Source organism: Amblyomma maculatum, chromosome 9 (assembly GCF_055883805.1).
Source record: "Amblyomma maculatum isolate TAMU_Amacu chromosome 9, ASM5588380v1, whole genome shotgun sequence".
Classification (NCBI taxonomy): Eukaryota; Metazoa; Arthropoda; class Arachnida; order Ixodida; family Ixodidae; genus Amblyomma; species Amblyomma maculatum.
The window spans coordinates 7669262-7687691 of record NC_139352.1 but is presented as its reverse complement, the minus strand read 5'-3'; the positions used below and the strand labels follow the sequence as shown (position 1 = coordinate 7687691).

At 46.7% G+C, this 18430-nt stretch overlaps 1 protein-coding gene across 5 annotated transcripts in view; it reads left to right on the top strand.

The window, feature by feature from the left end:
* LOC146178194 (uncharacterized) overlaps positions 1–18430 on the top strand; it is a 61470-nt gene that overhangs the window by 33240 nt on the left and 9800 nt on the right. For 4 of the 5 annotated variants that reach the window (XM_084578013.1, XM_084578012.1, XM_084578011.1 and 1 more), the window contains exons 14-22: positions 548–676; positions 3608–3695; positions 6255–6360; positions 9242–9288; positions 9927–10047; positions 10303–10424; positions 10827–11083; positions 11198–11349; positions 15904–15992. In XM_084578013.1, the coding sequence (XP_084434139.1) occupies positions 548–676; positions 3608–3695; positions 6255–6360; positions 9242–9288; positions 9927–10047; positions 10303–10424; positions 10827–11083; positions 11198–11349; positions 15904–15992 (1111 nt within the window). The remainder of the gene's footprint in view (positions 1–547; positions 677–3607; positions 3696–6254; positions 6361–9241; positions 9289–9926; positions 10048–10302; positions 10425–10826; positions 11084–11197; positions 11350–15903; positions 15993–18430) is intronic. The other variant, XM_084578010.1, reaches the window with a different exon arrangement.

Below are 18430 nucleotides of genomic sequence, written 5' to 3'. Positions count from 1 at the left end.
ACGTCCACTGCTTCTGCTGCATCTACCTGCCTGTTTCTGTACGCGTTCACAATGCACTTGTTTTGGAAATGCATGCAGTGCGTTATATTCATTAACCGTGAATTTACGTTCACTTAGGCCTTAAGTGTTCTAAAGAAAGTCGTTTCTGCATCGTCTGCAGCTCGGAAACTATAATTTCAAGCAAAGGTGGAACTGAAACTCTAACTGAGCCCAGACATGCCAGAACTACATGGTGTAGTAACACCATGACGGAAAGCTCCGCCCTATAGCCTTGGCTGCATAGCCAGAAAAAGTGGTCTGGGAGTATAGACCCATGGCCACAAACTGCCTTGATACAAACGTAAATGGAAACACAGCATGCTTACTGCATTGTGGGGTCACCGCTCGTGTGAGTTGATGACAGTAATGGAGGTTTGCGTTTTAAACAGTTACTCTACATTCCGATGCTGACTTTATTTTCAGAGTGCACCTCGGCATAGCTTTTGCATTGATACAAGGGCATTTTGCAGTGGGGCCCTTATAACATATGCTTCATTATTGTTTCCAGTGGTGTCCATTGGGCGGATAACGCGGCACACACCGGATGCAGCAGTAGTCCGTATTCCCTTGCCCGGGGCTGCAACCTCGGCATGGACTGGAAACTCTCTGGAGCTGAATCTGAAGCAGGAAGGCCATGGTGAATACCTTCTTATACCCTTTCAACACTTTTGAAATGGGGCATTGGAAACGGTTCATAAAATATGATCATGATAGGCGATTAGAAAGCTGTTGCCGTGAGATCAGTTTTAATTCTTACCAAAATGACTACTGTCTTCCCTGTGTCTTTCATTTTGATCACGGGTTTGGCTACACTCATGATAATTTGAACTGTGACCACCTGTCTGTACCATCTCTTATTGAGGGACTGTTTAAAATAAGGAGGCTATTACAAGATCTATTGTAGAACCCTGCTGTTACATTCTTTACAGGATTGCAGAAAGAAACATACCAGCTAGAAAACATACAGTAGGCCCCCATTAAAATGATCTCAGTTAAGATGAATTCTTGGCTAAGATGAACAGTTTGAAAGCCTGGTTTAGTTTCCCCATAAGACTCAGTGTAAAAAAAGAAAAATACCCCGAACCACTGTGATCCTGCAATAATGGCATTTACAATGTGCTTGCGTGGCATTATCAAAGGAAAGGTACCTAATATGCTTCTCTGCAAGAAAGCACACATCCACCAAATGGCTTCTATGCATTATCGCAGCGAATGGCGGGAAAGCTTTCATGGGGGTAGTTTTCTTGCTGGTGCGGATTAGGCAGGGCACCATTATGCTTGCGCTGGCAGAGATCAGATCTCGGCATTGCTTCCCGCCGAGTAAAAGGCGCTATGTGCAAAGTGTGTGAGGCTTTACAATCTGCAGAACAGTATTTTCAACTGACATGGCGTCGCAGCGCAGGTTATCACAGTGCAGAGATGGCCAGGTGCACATTGCCTGTAAGATGTAGCTGCTTCACAAAATGGCAACAGCTGTGCCAGATAGAGGAGCAAGATTAACAGAGACAGAGGGTACTACCATGTCGGGCACATTCCAAGCCTTCAGAGCTATGTGGAGAGCGAAAGTTGGGAAAAAAAATTACCGACGATTACGTTACTTCCTAATGCGAAATTTGAGCGCAGCAAATAAGCTTTTTCACCTTTTCGATAGATTGAGGCAAAGAAATCGAGCAACACATGTATGCGCTATCACAGAATTTTTTTTTTTATTTTTCACACGTATTCCTTTAACAAAGACTCCCTTCTCGGCGGCGGCGATGAGCTTCTGCTTCAGCCTCGCTTACACCTGGTTGCTCTCGACGGTGGCGATGAGCCTCCGCTTCGGCGGTGCGAACGGCAGGGTCTTCTCGACGGCGGCGATGAGCTTCTGCTTCAGCCTCGCTTACTGCTCTGGATTCTGGCGGCGACGGTGCTGGGCCTCTGCTCTGGCAGCTCGTTTAGCAGCAGGAGCAGCAGCAGACGGAGGACTTCCACCGGTCGTCTCGCTCATGGCTCAGAAAGAAGTGGCAGATAATTTCGCAGTGGCGAACGGCAGCGGCAATTTCTTCTCGGGCGGTGCACATATACAGATCTGCCGCCACCGATCTGGCTCTCTGATTGCCACCGCACAGGGGTTGCATTGGAGGAGGAGCGAAGAAAGGAATTAAGTTCGAGCCGGCGCTTTGACAACCGGAGACTCGCAGGAAGAGGGAGGAGGGGGGCGGCGTGTACACCCAGCGGCAAACGATGGGGGCAGAAGCGCGCGCAGCAAGCGGACAACGCGATAAAGGGAGGAGGGAAGAGATAGCAGCGACTGACTGATGCTGCTGACGCCGATAGTGAGTCAACCCCAGCTGCGGAGTTGGTTTCAGGGACAACGCCGCCGATGCCGACGCAAACAATATGATACCCTCGCTTCCGCAGCGCCAAGAACCAGGTCTAGCCGTGGGAAGGTGGTCACGTATTCGTCGACGTGCCGGGGCCTACGTGAAATAACCGGCGCGTCGGCAACTGAAGAGCACCCTATCCGCCACACAGGAACAGGGGTGGGAGGGGGGACCCTTTCCTCCTCTTTCTGCATGGCGGCAACGGTGTTCTATGCAGTCACGTTATCTTGACTCTCTAGCGGCGTCAGCGGCATCCAGCGCTATCAGTCGGTCGCTGCTAGCGCTGGGGGGATGAAAGGGGGGCGGAGCTGGTTACGAGGCCGACGCCGACGCAAAACCCAGGAACGGACGCCAAAGAGCTGCGCTCTAAAAAGAAAAGAGCCACTGTGAGGCACAGTGAGCGAGAGATGAGACAGCGAAAAGAAACTAGACTGATGGCATTTTCCTGTCTTGAGCTCGCTCTATGCATGGCGCAATCAATGGTCTGTTAGCAGTTATCCTCTCTCTGAAAGGCTATTTTATTGATTATTCTCGCTTTTATTTTCTTTACTTCTTATATTTCTTATAACATTAATTACTTTTTCATATTAATTTTATTATAGGTGATATATCTTGACATACCACCTATCATGCTCACATATCTTATTATTTTTTGGGGGGGCACGATAAACTTCTGACCTGACAAACAAATTTTCTGGCCCGTTCAAGTTTTGTTCTGCTTTAGAGGAAGTCTCCAGTTGCCAAATGCAGGGGATGAACAAGTTATACATTGTTGTACTCTGCAATTTCTTTAATGATTTCTTGCAAGCACAACACATAGATTTCTAATTTTCACAGCTCTGTGGCTTTTAGTTGGCTGTGCATGTGCAGAACAACAAAAGCAACCTGTCATCCTAGGTGAAAAGATGTTTCCATTTCCAGTCAGAGACTATGCCCTTCCTGTGATTCTAGGGGGGTGGTGGGGGGTTAGTGGTCTGTTAGGCATGATGACAAAGCGCAGAATTTGTCCGTTATTCACCCCTGTCTCTCATACGGCAGCAGGCAGTGTTCAATTTTCTCCGAAAATTGAAAAAGAAAAAAAAAAGATATTAAATAAAAACAAACAAAACAAAGCAAAGTGACGCCACAAGGCAGATTATACTGCAGTAAATTCTTCTTTCATGGTAGTGTTTTTTTCTTTGCTTTGTCTTATTCTCATGCAGGAGACCATGGCGGCGAACTTTTTGCTGCTGTGGCACTGTTCAAAACACTCAACGAGCTGCTCCCAGAACGTTTTCTGGCGCAGCAAGGGTATGTCGGCTTTCCTGCCTGTTTCCACCCGTCTTAAAAGCAGCACAATGGGAAGGATACGTCTGCTTGTCCTTAGTAGAGGCCTAGTGGCTGAGAGCATGCTTTTAAACCTAACTTGACCCAGTTGTCTCTTGTAATTGAGCATTAGTTTCAGATTCAAAGACTTTCAAGCGCAGACACCATTTTGCGCCAGCTCGTTGTGGGCTCAGAATTTTTGACGGCCTTCTTTAATGAGCAGCCTATGCATTTCGGCAGCTTTTAGACCTACTGTTTGTTGTGTGTAAGAGATGCTTTCTGTTAGTGTAGAAATGCCTGCCTTTTTATTTTGTGGCTTAGGCAAATGTGAGCATGTCATGTGGTAATACTGTGTTAAAGGGGTCATGTCACGGTCATTCAATATATTAGGGTTTTTTAGTTTGCAGACAATACTCGACCTTATTGTTCTATTTCCGAAATTTGAGCTCTCTAGACGCATTCCTTATTTCGAAATAAGCGGCTTAAGTTGACACCGTGAAGCTCCTCCCACTGACAGTGATCACCATGTTGAAATGCTTGGTGACGTCACAAAGCGACCCAGACACTGCATAGTCTGCTGCTGTGCTGGTGCCGATAAGCTGCGGGTGCACTGTACTGTATTCATGCTTGTCTTGCTAAAAGTCCGGAATGACTCTCAATAAGTATACTCAGCTTGTTTCTGAGAACAGAACACAGACTGTAGTAAAGTGCGATTTAGTTCTTGCCCAGGCATCCACCTTCGGCGCAACCGCTGCCACCGCCACGAGCGTCCATGCACTGCCCCCACTGCCGTAAACACTGCTGTGCTGGCCATGTCTTCTGTGCAGGCCGTCCTCGCCAGCGTTGCAATGGATCCCTTGCGCCGTTTTCAGAAAAGCATGCTAAAATTTGTTTTTCTCGTAATAATAGGCCCTCGAAAAAGGAATTTCAAAAATGACTGCTTCTTGTGAAATGCCGACCGTATGGCGGGAGTTTTTGCTCCCAGCTGGAGGGGTGCCCGTGTTCTTGTACGCTAGCTTTGCTGCTAAGGCGTCACCGAAAATAACCATTCGCCTTTACTGCGAAACAGTGGGGTTCAAAGTAGAGAAGTTTCATGATCGAGTGGCTCATTTACTGAAATGCCTCGCAGATCTATTTCAAAGTGCCTTCCGCTGTTGCTTCGATGCGAAGTAATTTAGGTCTAGTGACGATTAGGAAGAAGTTGTCCTTCGCGCTCAAGGGCGGAGCCGTTGCTGTAAGCATACAGCATCCGGTGCTGTAAGTCTCGTGAGCTTATCGTCTACTTTCATGATGCGGCTAGGGCCAGGCTTGGGCCTGAAAACGAGTAGTGTAAACGATGCTGCTAAGACGGAACGGCTGGGGTATTGGGTGCCTCGATGTAGTGCTCCGTGCCCCATACACTACGCTGCTGCACTGTCGGGCGGTACTCAAAGATTGTACAAATGCGCCATCGGACGGCACTAAATACATTGCTAATCTTATGTGTAGCTTTTGAGACATGTTTCAATGTACAATGTGTATGCTGTTCGAGCGGGTCAGCTCGTGTGCTTTTCGTACTCGGGCGCCGATGTGCACCTGAATCCTGTTCACAGATATGCTGCTATTCCTTAGGTTAAAACCGCTAACAGAGATCGACGAAAAGCTCAGTTTGCAGTAACTTCGGTAAGCGGCATGACTGCTGTTTCACCGGCATTACCGCGGCTTCACGTAGCCGCGGCTGACGCTGCTCGTGCACAGAACATACAGCAGACAACGCGGCATTGCCCATATCGTCACTGGCTGCGCCGGTTGCCAGGTCAGCAAGCTGTTGACGAAGAAATGAAAATAGTAGTAGTTTTAAAAATATCTACAGCTTCGACGCAGCTGAAACTTTGAGGCTTAATTGCTCGGCACATCAGGAATAAGATAAAATGAACAATTTATATTCGAAACCTGGTGCATTACCCCTTTGACAGCTGCAGTGATTTCAGGGTGTTAGGGCATGGCATCTCCAATGGTTAGAAAGTATGCGCATCAAAATTTTTTATGTGCATTTTTTTTCTTTGGAGCAGTGCGTGAACCAATAGTTTACGTGAGTTTGGATGTGAAATTTACCTGCATGAGGTAAATAATTAACAATTAGTAATTTTTTTTTCTCGTGCAGTTTCGGTTTCAGCCACTGGACAACGTCATGCTTTCATCAAGTGAGGCTTGAAGAAACTGCAACGGTGCTGCCTAATCATTTTTTGTTCGTTTTTGTTAGTTTAACTTTTGGGCAGGCTGTGAAAGAATGGTGGGGCAAATCAAAGTGAACAAAGCAGCAACATACTGCATTTTCTTTAATGTCTCGCGTAACCTCAGTGACATCATAGCTGTCGTACGGTGTTTCGAACTGAAACTGAAACTACATGGAAAAGACAGTTCGACTGTAAACTATTTGCCACTTTTTGGCACAATTCACATTGTTAGTCATGTTTAGTAATGTGCCACATGCCATTCCACAGACAAAGTACACAATGAGAATTTGCTTCTCTTGTAAGCTTTGTGCCTGTTCGCAACTTTCAGGAATCTCGAAGAGCGGTCTCACGAGCTTCACTCGCATCTCATCAGCGTGGACCTGAGTGGCAGTAGAGGTGTTGGCATCCGCGTGCAGCTGGTTCACATTAGGCCGGTGAGAAGGACTTTTTAGGAACTGCATGGAGGGGCGTGCGAAGGGATCTCGGAGGGGAGGTTGGGTTATCCTTGAAAGGGAAGACTGGCAGCTTTTGGGAGGCATAGCCTTATTCCCGTTTGTTGCTTGATGTGCTTGGCTGTGTCTGCTGGTCTGTTCACCTGCAATTGCTTGCAGGTGCTGCTAAATAAGCTCTTTGCTGTACTCCACGGAAACATATCCTTGCCAGTAGACCGAAAGCTAGAGCCAAAATATATCCTTTTATTCTTTTCAACAAGCTGTAGTCCCCAGCTGCAGTTAGTGTTTCCTTTAAAAATACGGTGTACTGATAGCGCTAATTATTTAACGAATGTATCTGCCATAACTGCACATTCTCTTCATTAGTCACCGTAAAAACTTACTGTATGCATCTGTAGGGTTGAAAAGTGCCTGCATGCGAAGAGGACAGCCACGGAAATATGTAGTATGTCACATACATGCAGCATCAGTATGTGCACAGGCTTGGCATTTGCAGCGAGCAGCAGTGACGGGAGCATGAGAGATTGAGCAGACTCTAGATTATAATCTTATCGCATTCTCATTGCATAGTGTAATTAAATATGTCCCTTAAATGCTTTGGTTCAAATTTTTCGGGGGCATTCAGTTCCACAAAGCTTTGATAGATGGCTCCAGCTACACCATCAATTCAATGGAGCAAAGCAACTGTGCAGTGAGCTGCATGCTAGGCAGCTGTCCTGCGGATATCAACTTATCAGTGGAGGGACAGATTCTCCTCCCCTGTACCTTTCTCAGCATTGATATAAAAATGGTGAAGTACAGCACCTACTGCCCGCTTATTACTTTTCATGGTCTGAATGGCTTCTCTAGGGCTGCGATGTCACATGTTATTCAATAATATGTTGTGTTTGATCATTTCATGAATTGCCTTTTCTCACTGGAATGCAGTGCACCTTTCCCATGAGTTTGGTGTGGGTTGTTGGGTTTTTAAGTCGTAAAAGCTTCTACGTTGGGGCAGTTCTCATTCTGTATCTGGTCCTCGGCATTGTTTCATCACTGCACTTATATTACTGTTGTCATCGTCATCGCTATCATTATTTCCTATGCAACTGAAGAAAGTAGTGATTTCGAGGTACTGCCCCTGCTGTCTTGGTGTTTGGAGTACTGTTTAGGCATATCAGTATCCTCTTCCTTGTCATTAAGATTGGTTTGTTTTGTGGGGGAGCGACTCAGGCTATGAGGAACACCGTAGTGGAGAGCGGTGGAGATTTATTTCACGTGGTGTATCTTTAACCTGCACTGATGTCGCACAGTACACAGCCTACTGACTTTTCGCCTCTGTTAAAAATTGGCCGCTGAGGCCAAGATATGTTCCTGCGTCCACGGTGATTTTGTCGTGAAGAATGTTGTGTTGGTGCTGCACACGTAGCCTATATATGGCCTGCATTTCGTATTAATACCTTTATCGTGAAGGTTCTTCATTTTGCTGCATAGTTGTCAGTCATTATTGGCGTAGTATGTCATAGCTGAAAACTCGATGACGCCACTTCTGTCATCCAAGTCAGTGGTCCTTCAAGTGATTGTGCTGGGCAGTAAAGATATATGACGCCTGTATTCTCTGTGGTAACTTTTCTTGGAAGTGGATACAAAGCTAATGGGGCAAAGTGTATCTGGCACTGTGTCATTGTGCCACATGATTTGACCACTGCACCCTTGCACTCCTGGTGCGCTGCTTGCTGTGCACTTTCTTTGCCCCGTCACTGGTGTAACTGGCACTGTCTGTGGAAGGTTCTTCTAATAGGGCAGACTAAGAAAAAAAACATTCTAATCAAAGCAAATGACTGTGTTTGCTGCGACCCTCTAACATTGAGAAGTGGCAGCTGTTAAAAGTACTTAACGAGTGTTACTAAGTGTGACAAAACCGTTTACTGCAGCAGGAAGAGGTGGCGTATTTCATTTGTAGATTTTGGTCATGGACAAGGAAAGTTGTCACAAAGTGCAATCATGTAATCTAGCTAGGGTTGTACTCCAAAGGTTATGTGGCTTAAAAAATAGGCTCTTTTGATTGAGGGAGGGCAAGGTGTGCCCCATATGTGGCGAAAGCCAGTTCTACCTTTGCATCTAGTGCATCCGCTTCTTCTGGCTGTGATTCTTGTACTATTTTTTTCACTATGCTGCACATATTTGCTGCACCTGTCTTGCAACTTCAATCAAGGGCATTTTTTGTGTGTGGAGACCGGGTGTTTTTCCAGCGGATCTAAGCATGATTTGGACGATGTATGTACTATAGTAACTTGATCTATAACAAGTTTAGTGCCATGATGAGCGTCTGCTGCTTGAAATCTAAGATTAGAGGTGGGGAAGAACTGAATCTAAAGACTCATTTTCTGTCATTCTTCCATGGTCAGGTTGAGTTGCCACTTGGGACTAGGTAAGCAGGGGTGGAAGAAAAACAAAAGTGAACAAGCTAGAGTTGGTGATGAGAATGTGAAAAAATGCAAGTTTTCTACTTTCGTTACACGTCTGTCGAGCTTTCCTATGCCTTGAGGTGAGTCTAGAATGACGCAAAAGCAGAGGCATCGCCGACATATCTGATATAAATACTTGGTTTTATTTTCAAGTTGCATTGTACTTTATAGCGCGCAATGTTTGCTATTTCATGCTGTTCTGTCTGTTGCACTAGTTAGTGAATGCGATTTCTGCACATCAGGCATGCATGGAGGTTAGTTGCCATATGGCTTGCCTGAATCTATAGATACCTTTTGCCTTCCAGGAAAGAGTATGAATGCTTTATGTAGGCTTCATACAAAGTTGTTCTGTTTCTTCTCTTCAAGTCAAGATGGGATCTGAGTGCATATTTAGTATGCGTTTGCTTGATTTACAGCAAGCCAATCAAGAGATCGTCTGCGGCATAGCTGACTTTTCGCACAGGTGATTTTCTGCATTTCTTTTCACTATAATAGTTTTCATTGTGTCCAGACTTGATGTTCATGCGGGAATGCAGACTGCGCACTTGTTTTTCTGAGTTTTAAGGAAAGTATACCTTACCTGTACTGAAACGCACATTTTTTTCCCCTTGAGAATATAAAAATTTAAAGGTTCCAGGGGCTCATTACGCAGGATAATATTCAACAGTTTTAAATTTTACCTAGGAGGGACTAAAAATTTTCTTGATGTGCACAGAATTAAAATTACAGTGTTGCAGAATAAACACAATGTTTAAATTATGTGGAGTAAATTAACAGGATTCTTCTGTACTAGCTAAATTTTACTATTACAAAACCAGTAACAGTAGCTAGTTCATTAGGCTGTTGCTGAGCAGGGATTGTCGGCCATGTTATAGTCTATATGCTTCAGCAGCAAGCACACTGAAAACTTTTCTGTTTCCAGTTAGATTGAACAGGCATTCACTTTAGCTTAATCTTGGTGCAGCTTTATAATGCAGTTAGTATGTTGGATCAATTTCCTGCCAGCCTTGTGCAGGAATGGTGGAATGCAAAATGTTGATCTGATCTGGGATATACCGCCCTACTGCGCTGATGCACGTGTGCATGTTGTGGTGCCTTCAGCAGAGTCCACTTCCTGCTTGATGGGTGTCGGGCCGAGACACCAGTGCAGAACAAAAGCTACACCTGGTGCTCCTGTGACCGGCCGGGCACCTACGCACTCCTGGTGGGAGAAGAGCCAAAGGTGAGGATAGCACCCTGACTCACCTGTCATTGGGGAAAATGGAAAACGAATTTGCCTTTAAAAATGGCAAAGCTAACATTTGATGCCCTTAGAATAGAGCAAAGCTTAAGCATTCTCTTGTGTTGTTAGAATGCTCCCTTCTCTGCCTCCAGCCTTGCAATGTTGTTTCAGACTTGATGCCTTGTTTTTCAGAATGGTATTATTGGCATGTTGGATGTTGTATTGTTTAGTGTTCGCCTTTGCAACTGTTCCCAGGCATTGGAGGAGGACGGTCAGGTTGTGGATGTGGTGGCGGGTCTGGGCTGTGGTGTGTGCCTGGTGTTGCTGCTTCTCACCCTAGCCGTGGTGGTCGTCCGCTGCTGCCGACGACTCCGCAGGTGGCCAACACTTCTTGTAGTCGTACCATTGCGCAGTTTTGTTTTTGTGCTGCCTAGTTAGTGTTCCCTAGCACCCCACGTTTTTTGCAAGATGTGTCAACTTTGTGAGGGCAAGGAAGGAAACATTTTCTCACTTATTGCCAATCCATTCATCTAGAAGCTAGCAAATTTACTGAGTTCCATTTTCGTGAGAAGTTGAAAGTTATGTTGCCTGTGTTTACAAACACTTGCTGCGCCTTTATTTTCTGCATAGCCATTGTAATTAATACGAGTTTTGTTATTAATATTCTAAGGGGATCATTGCCTGCACCTTTTGCTGAACCGACTTATGAAGTCCGCGTGGAGCACCAGTCAGTGCACTTAGAAAGTGTGGCTTCCTCTCTGTGTGTTCTCTCCTTGCAGCCAGGGTTCATGCTGTGGGCTGGCCACACTGCACGCCCAGGTGTGCCTGGCCCTTTGTGGCGCGTGCGCCACCCTTCTCCAGGGGGTGCAGGGGCGGCTCTCCCCACGGGTCTACCCGTACGCGGTCTCCCTCCTGCAGCTGTGCCTGCTGGCTGCTTGCTGCCTGCAGCTGTGTGTGGCGCTCGTTCTCTACGTGCAGCTCGTGGACGCACACACCGTACACCACGCCGCCTTTAAGGTGGCCGCACTTGGATGGGGTAAGCGAATTGGAGCCAAGGATCCACTTCCCTACTGCTGCACCTTAACGCTGCACCTTGGTGGTGTATTCTCCCGAGTACTGCACATTTGACGCAGTTGGTTGTTATGTACAGCCGTGCCAGTGATCGTGGTGGGAGCCAACCTAGCCGCACAGGTACTGGAGGGCTTCCGCCTGGAGAGCTGGTGGCTGACTCTGCGCACACCCACGGGACACCTGTCCAACTACTTCTGCGCATACGTGGCCTCCCTCGCCATCATCACAGCGGTGAGTTGAGATTCTCTCTTCGCCATTCATACTCTCTCATCTTACCAAAGCTGTATGAAAAGACTGGGAAGAAATGCTGTGCTATGCATGCAAAGAAAAAAGTAGAAGGAAGCAACATAGCACATGTGCCTCACTTCCATGCTACTCCCTCTTCCTGTCCTGCTCTGTTCCCTCTATGCCAGTGGTGCATTTCTCTGGGGGTGGAATGCATCTGTGTGACGTCAGTGAACACTAAAAAACCCCAGGTGATAGAAATTAATCTGGGCCTATCTGCTGCGCTGTATCCCCAGTGCAACTCCGTGCAACGTCAGGGCGCGCTTACTTCATGCCACTCTCCTGTTCCTCTGCACTCCTTTGCTGTGCAGATGTGCAGGAACAGTGCATACAGTCGAGTTCACTTATAACAATATTCAAGTGCCATGAAAATTTAATTGTTATAACCGATAATTGTTGTAAATGGTTTGCATGAAAAAAGCATAATTACTTCAAAGAGGGGTCGCGGGCGGCAAGTGACTTGCGAGCTCTGCCGAGGCATCGTTTTGGTGGCCCCGAAAGGGGTCTTGTAAAAATTACAAGAAGGTTGCAGCGGTTGCCTCTCAGCTTGAGAAATCCCGAAGTAACAGACTTCGGATGTGCGTATAAGAAGAGAGTTAGAAGTTTCGGCTTAAACTGAACATTAAAAAGACAAAGATCATGGCATCTTGCCCTATCAAGTCCTGGAGCATCAAGGGACAAGAAGTGGAAGATGTGACAGATTTTCTCTTCTTGGGCTCCAAGATTACCCCGGAAGGAGACTGCAGCCATGAAATTAGGAGACGCCTCCTTCTGGGAAAGAGAGCCATGGTTAGCCTTGACCGCCTAGTAAAGAGCAGAGACATTAGTCTGCCAACCAAGATCCGTGTAACTCGTGCTATGGTCTTTCCAGTGTGATGTATGGATGCGAGAGTTGGACTGTGAAGAAGGCTGACCGCCGAAGAATTGACGTGTTTGAATTGTGGTGCTGGCGGAGACTCTTGAGAGTTCCTTGGACTGCCAGAAGATCAAATCAGTCGATATTGTCGACCATAAACCCTGACTGCTCATTGGAGGGTCAAATTCTAAAGTTAAAGCTCAGCTACTTTGGTCATCTGATGAGTAGAGAGGAGTCGCTGGAGAAAGATTTGATGTTGGGAAAGGTTGAGGGTCGCCGGAGAAGGGGTAGGCAGCGAACGCGATGGTTAGATGGCATCCTCGAGGCACTGCAGGTGAAGTTATGTGATGTTTGGAAGATTATGAGAGACCGGGAAGCGTGGTGTGAGATGGTCCATAGGGTCACGAAGAGTCGAACAAGACTGAACGACTGAACTGAACTGAACGCTTGGGTGAATAGAGAGAGAGAAAGAGAGAGACAAAACTTTTATTTAAAAGCAGAGGAGATTGGGGCACGCAGGCACCTGGGGTGAAATCGCCACAAGCATCTCACCACGTACCTACATCTCACTGGCTTGTATGAGAAAAACTTGTGTCCGTTAGCCTTGCTTGCCTCACGCAAAGCTTCTCGACATCCTTCTCCATGGCATCTAGGTAACCCACGTAGTGCAACAGAAGGTCCCTCGTGAAAACAAAGCCCCAAAGGGACTGAATCAACTGCAGGGAGCCTGCCCTACCGTGTCATTGCCGCCGCCGCCATTGTCATCGTCAGGTGCCTTGTCGAACGCGTTTGCGCCCGCTGTCAAGCAAGGAGATTTCTTTGTCGAACTTCTCAGCGGAGCGGATGATCGTCGACACCATCGGTTGCGATAGTGCGTACTCCTTCACAATACTGCACTTCGTCTCCAAATCGATAGCCGTGCGCTTTCTTTTCACTGGCAACATCGTCCGATAATCAGCGGGCGGATCAGCCATCTTCCGTTTCGGTGGTGATTCAAACGAGATAGAGAAACCGCATGGCCAGAAACGACTTCGACGCAATCAACTTGCACCAACCAAATCCTTTGGCAGAACTGCGCAAATTGAGGGGCGAGCAGGCGAGTGAGCAGATCAGCTGATCAGTGCTGTCGGCGCATTGGCGAAGTCCATTTGTGTTTCGGAGGGTGGCGCAGCGTAGAGCTATGGGGGCAGTTCATTTGTGTTCCAAGGGGTGGAAGTCCAGCGGGAGAAAGGCGCGCGTGGCTTGCAATGCGGGGAAGGCCAGAAAACAGGTTCTATTTTATGAGCGTGCGGCGGGGAGGGTGCAGCAGCTGGAATTTCTTTTTTCTTTTTTTCTTTTCAAGGATTTCGCTTTCCACTACTTTTTGGCACGAGCACTCAGGAGCCAGACTTCATTGTATAACCGATAATGTGGCAAGGGAGCATTGTAGTAAGCAGGTTGTTTTACCATAGAAAGCATACAAAAGTGGACAGTGCAGCAGGTTTTTATTGTTATAACCAATATATTGTTAAAACCGGTATCGTTATAAGTGGACTCGCTTACTTCATGCAACTCTCCTGTTCCTCTGCACTCCTTTGCTGTGCAGATGTGCAAGAATAGTGCATACTTATATCTTATTGAAAGTGTGCCATCAGGGTCCATATTCCCGGTTTGTGTCAATATTGAAAGTGTCGCTATCTCCCCGACCTCGAGTCATCTATAAACGCCAGAACTGGAAGTGGTAATGACATTCTACTCCAGAATGTCCACCATTCAGATGACACGAAGTTGGGGAGATGGCTATACTTTTGATAACGACGCAAACTCGGAATACGAACCAAGTTGTCCTGCAACATCATTGGGAGTGCTTCAGTTAGTACTGTAAAGTGCAGTACGAGCAAACACCTGACATGAAGTATGTCAGCAAGATGTTTGTAATGTACGCCGTAGTAGGTACTGTGTATTCTATTGTGCTAGCTGCCTTTTTCTCTTTCTTATGCCGTTCACATAGCAATAGAAAATGCCTGTTTGCTCTCTTCATGTCTCGGGTAGCAGTCATAAAATGGTTGCGGCAGCTTTCCTGCGAACGCGAATTGGAAGGCAGGCTGCCCTTCAGAACTGTGGATGTTTTTAATTTCTTTTAGCACCATCTGCACACGCTCAAAATAATAGTAATAATAATAATAATAATAATAATAATAAATTCACAAGAAGGGTAGGCGCAGTACCTGTCACACTTGCTCTGTGGACACCTGAACCGCGCTGTAAGGGAAGGGATGAAGGTGGGAGTGAAAGTGGAAAGAGAGAAAGGGGAGCCGTAGTGGAGGGCTACGGACTAATTTCGACCACCTGGGGATCTTTAACGTGCACTGACATCGCACAGCACACGGACGCCACTTTGTTCCGCCTCCATCGAAACGTAGCCGCCGTGGTCGGGTTCAAACCTGGGAACTCCGACACAGTAGTCGGCGTCTTACCACTGCACCGCCTTGGCAGGGCCGCTAAAATTATCATTTAGGAATAGTTCCAGACTACTGACTGTTGCATTGACCCATATGAAATGAAGACCTTGTGTTAGAAGGGCTCAAATAAAACCTGGCAGTCCGTAATTTATTTGTGGACTGTTTATGGGGGGCCAGCTATAATAAAATGTTACAATATCCTGTACTCATTTCATATTCAGATGAGCCATTAAAAACAATCAAAGCACAAGTAACATACATCATCATCATCATCATCATCAGCCTGATTATACCCACTGCAGGGCGAAGGCCTCTCCCATATTAACCCGGTTCTGTGCAAGCTGCATCCAATTGACCCCTGCGAACTTCTTAACCTCATCCGCCCACCTAACTTTCTGCCGCCCCCGGCTACGCTTTCCTTCCCTTGGAATCCAGTTTGTTACCCTCAGCGACCATCGGTTATCCTCTCTTCGCACTACATGTCCTGCCCATGTCCATTTCTTCTTCTTAATTTCTACTAGAATGTCGGTAACTTGAGTTATTTCTCTGACCCACTCTGCACGCTTTCTATCTCTTAATGTTACCCCTACCATTTTTCGTTCCATAGCCCTCTGGGTTGTTCTCAACTTAAGTAGAACTCTCTTGGTTAGCCTCCACATTTCAGCCCCATAGGTGAGTACAGGCAAGATGCAACTGTTGTATACTTTCCTCTTGAGCGATACCGGTAAGCTGCTAGTCATAATCTGCGAGTGCTTGCCAAATGCGCTCCATCCCAATCTTATTCTTCTTGTTATTTCCAAGTAACATACAATTTAAAGCTATTCAAGGCAGCATCAACACATATACTATCGTGGTAAGAAAGTAGGATAAAATTTGCCATTTTTTAATGTTCAAACTGTCTTTTCATGCAGCAATTTCTGGCTTCTGACAATTTCTGGGAAGCAAAGAGTAGCTGAAACTAGCATTCATATTGTAGGCATATTCACCTTCTGAAAGTTATTTTCGTGGACAAAACATTAGCTTATTCCAGTATATACTAAGCAAGGCTACACTAAGCGTTAACTTGGATTGTAGAGTTGAGTTTAATATGATAAGACAGAAACCCAAGTGTCAGGCAAGCCTGTGTCACAGCAGTGGGGATGCTCTTGAGAAAGCACTCCATGGCTTCCACTACATGCAAGCTTCACCAACTCCTTTCTCCAGCTTCACTTCTTGCTCTTCCTGACTGTGCGAGGAGAGCTGCGACGCCAGCGGCTGATGGGCATATCCAAGAAGCATGCTCCAACTAGCCGGTGAGTATGCCTGAGTGGGAGCACCTTTTTTTGCCTCCTTTGTGAACTGCTATGCTGTCGCTGCTGTATATCATAATTGAAAGCCAGCGCCCTTACTCGTGGGCCTGTGAGCTTGTTATTTTAGTGAGCCAGTAAGATTGCTTTTCCGGTGGGCCGGTAAGGCTGTTGTTCGAGTGGGTCAGGGAGCAGTAGCTCTTCAGGGCATGCATTTTGAATTCTGTAGTCGTAAGTGTCGTGCAGGCATTGCCCATTGTTGGTTTTAGAGTGGGCCTCAGAGATAAGGCGGCAGGAGAGATAAGTAATGGGAGGCTGCAGCGCCACTGTTGTTGTTAGCTTTTTGCCCAGAAGGCATGCAAAAAGCCAAATAGCAGTCTGTGCTTTTTAGAGAATAAGGTGTACATCTAACATTCTCTAAAGTCATTAATCTGCGTAAGCTAGGTACTGCGCATGCACCAGTTCGATCTGTGCCTCGCCACAGCTGAGCCGCGCATGTGCTCCTTTGTCTCGTTGCCGGTCGAACAGCGAGTAACATCAACTTGCGCTCCTCCTCTGGCTCGCCACTGGTTCAAACTTGTGCTTTCGCTGCCACATGACAGCTGCTTAAAGAGGGTTTATAAGCTGCTTAACTGCGGCTCGCTTCTTCAGTCTAGCTGTGGATGATGCGGTGCCTGGTTCATTGAATTTCTACACTCTGTTGCAAGCTTCGGTCTGAGTCGGGCGATCCTGCTCACATAGCCCCAGTACAAGGCCTACATTGGTAGCTATAGGGAGCGCAGTCGTGCCAGGTCTGCAGCTGAGATTCCCAAACAGTGAGAAGTTTGACTGGACCATGCACATAACGCGAGCTTACGCTCATTAACCAGGTTCAGCTAGATTGAACCTCACCAATTTTTTCGCACTAGCTTAGTGATCTACTTTGCAGGTGCAGTAACACTGGAAAAGCTCTTGCAAGGCAGAGGGTATCTGCTTTTGAGGTGTTATGACATAAGAAACTTGTTTATTGTGTATACAGTTTTTTGAAAATTCTCAGATGTTTCGATTCTGTTGTGCCTTTCTTTATCAACCCGGCTTCCTTTTCACATGCTGTTTCGATAAATAGCAAGCATTATTATGCTTAGATTGACCATAAGACTTTTTTTTTACAAGATGGATATTTTGAGTAAACACTGTTTTGATTATAAGACACTGTAGCCATGTAACAGGTAATGAATAGGATAATGCTGAGCTCACAAAATAATTCTAGTTATCTTATGTACTACTTAATAGAGAGGTAATAGGTGAAAGGGAAAAAACTGTGACACAGCGTGAATACAGTAGAACCTCGATGATACAAATCTCGCAGGGTCGCGAAAAAATTGTATCATCCGATCATTTGTATCATCAAAATGAATGAAAATTGGTTTGCAGAAACATGAGAAAGGCAGTCACGCAGATCTGTTTACGTCTGAGAAGGTTTATTATGGTCGCGCAGTAACAGTTTGCTACTCGCGGCGTACACAGCGTGGCAGGCGACCGCGGCTTCGGCGACGTGCAGGCCGCGTGCCTCTGCAAACTTCTTGCAACGTGTACAGCACGAAAAAAGATGGCGACGCGCCGGCCTCGCGGGGCCGCCGACTGCTCGCGAGGCATACAGCGCGACTAGTGGTCGCGAAATCTACGATGTGCGTGGCCTTTACGTGCCCGCCACATGTGCCGGCGACTATTACTGCCGTCCACGCACCGCTGCAGCCTTTTTGTGGTGTGGAAAGCGATCGCAACATTGGCGATGTGCGGTCCGCCACCTCCGCATACTTCTCGCGGTGCGAACAGCACAACTGAAGATGGCAGCATGCGGGCCGAGTGGTGCCGCAAACCGCTCTCAGAGCCAGCGATATGTGCGATCCATGCGCGTACGCCGCCGCCAACTGCTGCGGTTGCGGCGTCTGCTGTTTATGGGCAACGCGCCACTGAAAGATTTTTGCGATGTGAGTCTGCAAGAAGCAGACCACGCGTCACCGTAAACTGCTCGTGACATGTACATACAGGCTGGCTGGTGATCATGGAGTCAACGATGTGCAGGCAGTGCACAGTGCTCAAGGTTGCGGTTGCATTTCACGCGCTCGTATCATCCGTAGTGTCGCGGGAGAGTGTTCGGAACATCCAAAATTTTGCACATTGTACACAATGCACTGCGGCCGGGGAATTTCACGAATTCATTTCATCCCGACATTCGTATCATCGAGAGTTTACTATCGCTCAGTGAAGCTTGCAAAAGGGGTTAAGAGGCTATATGAGATAATATTTGTTGAGTAAGTAAAACAGATTGTGATAGGTATTTCGTTACTAGTCATGCTACCGCAAGAACTTTTGGGCTAAGTTCATTAACATCAAAGATATCAGGAATTAAAAGTGATGCTCCTCATCCTCCCTCTCAACTCATATACTCCAGCTTGCCTGTA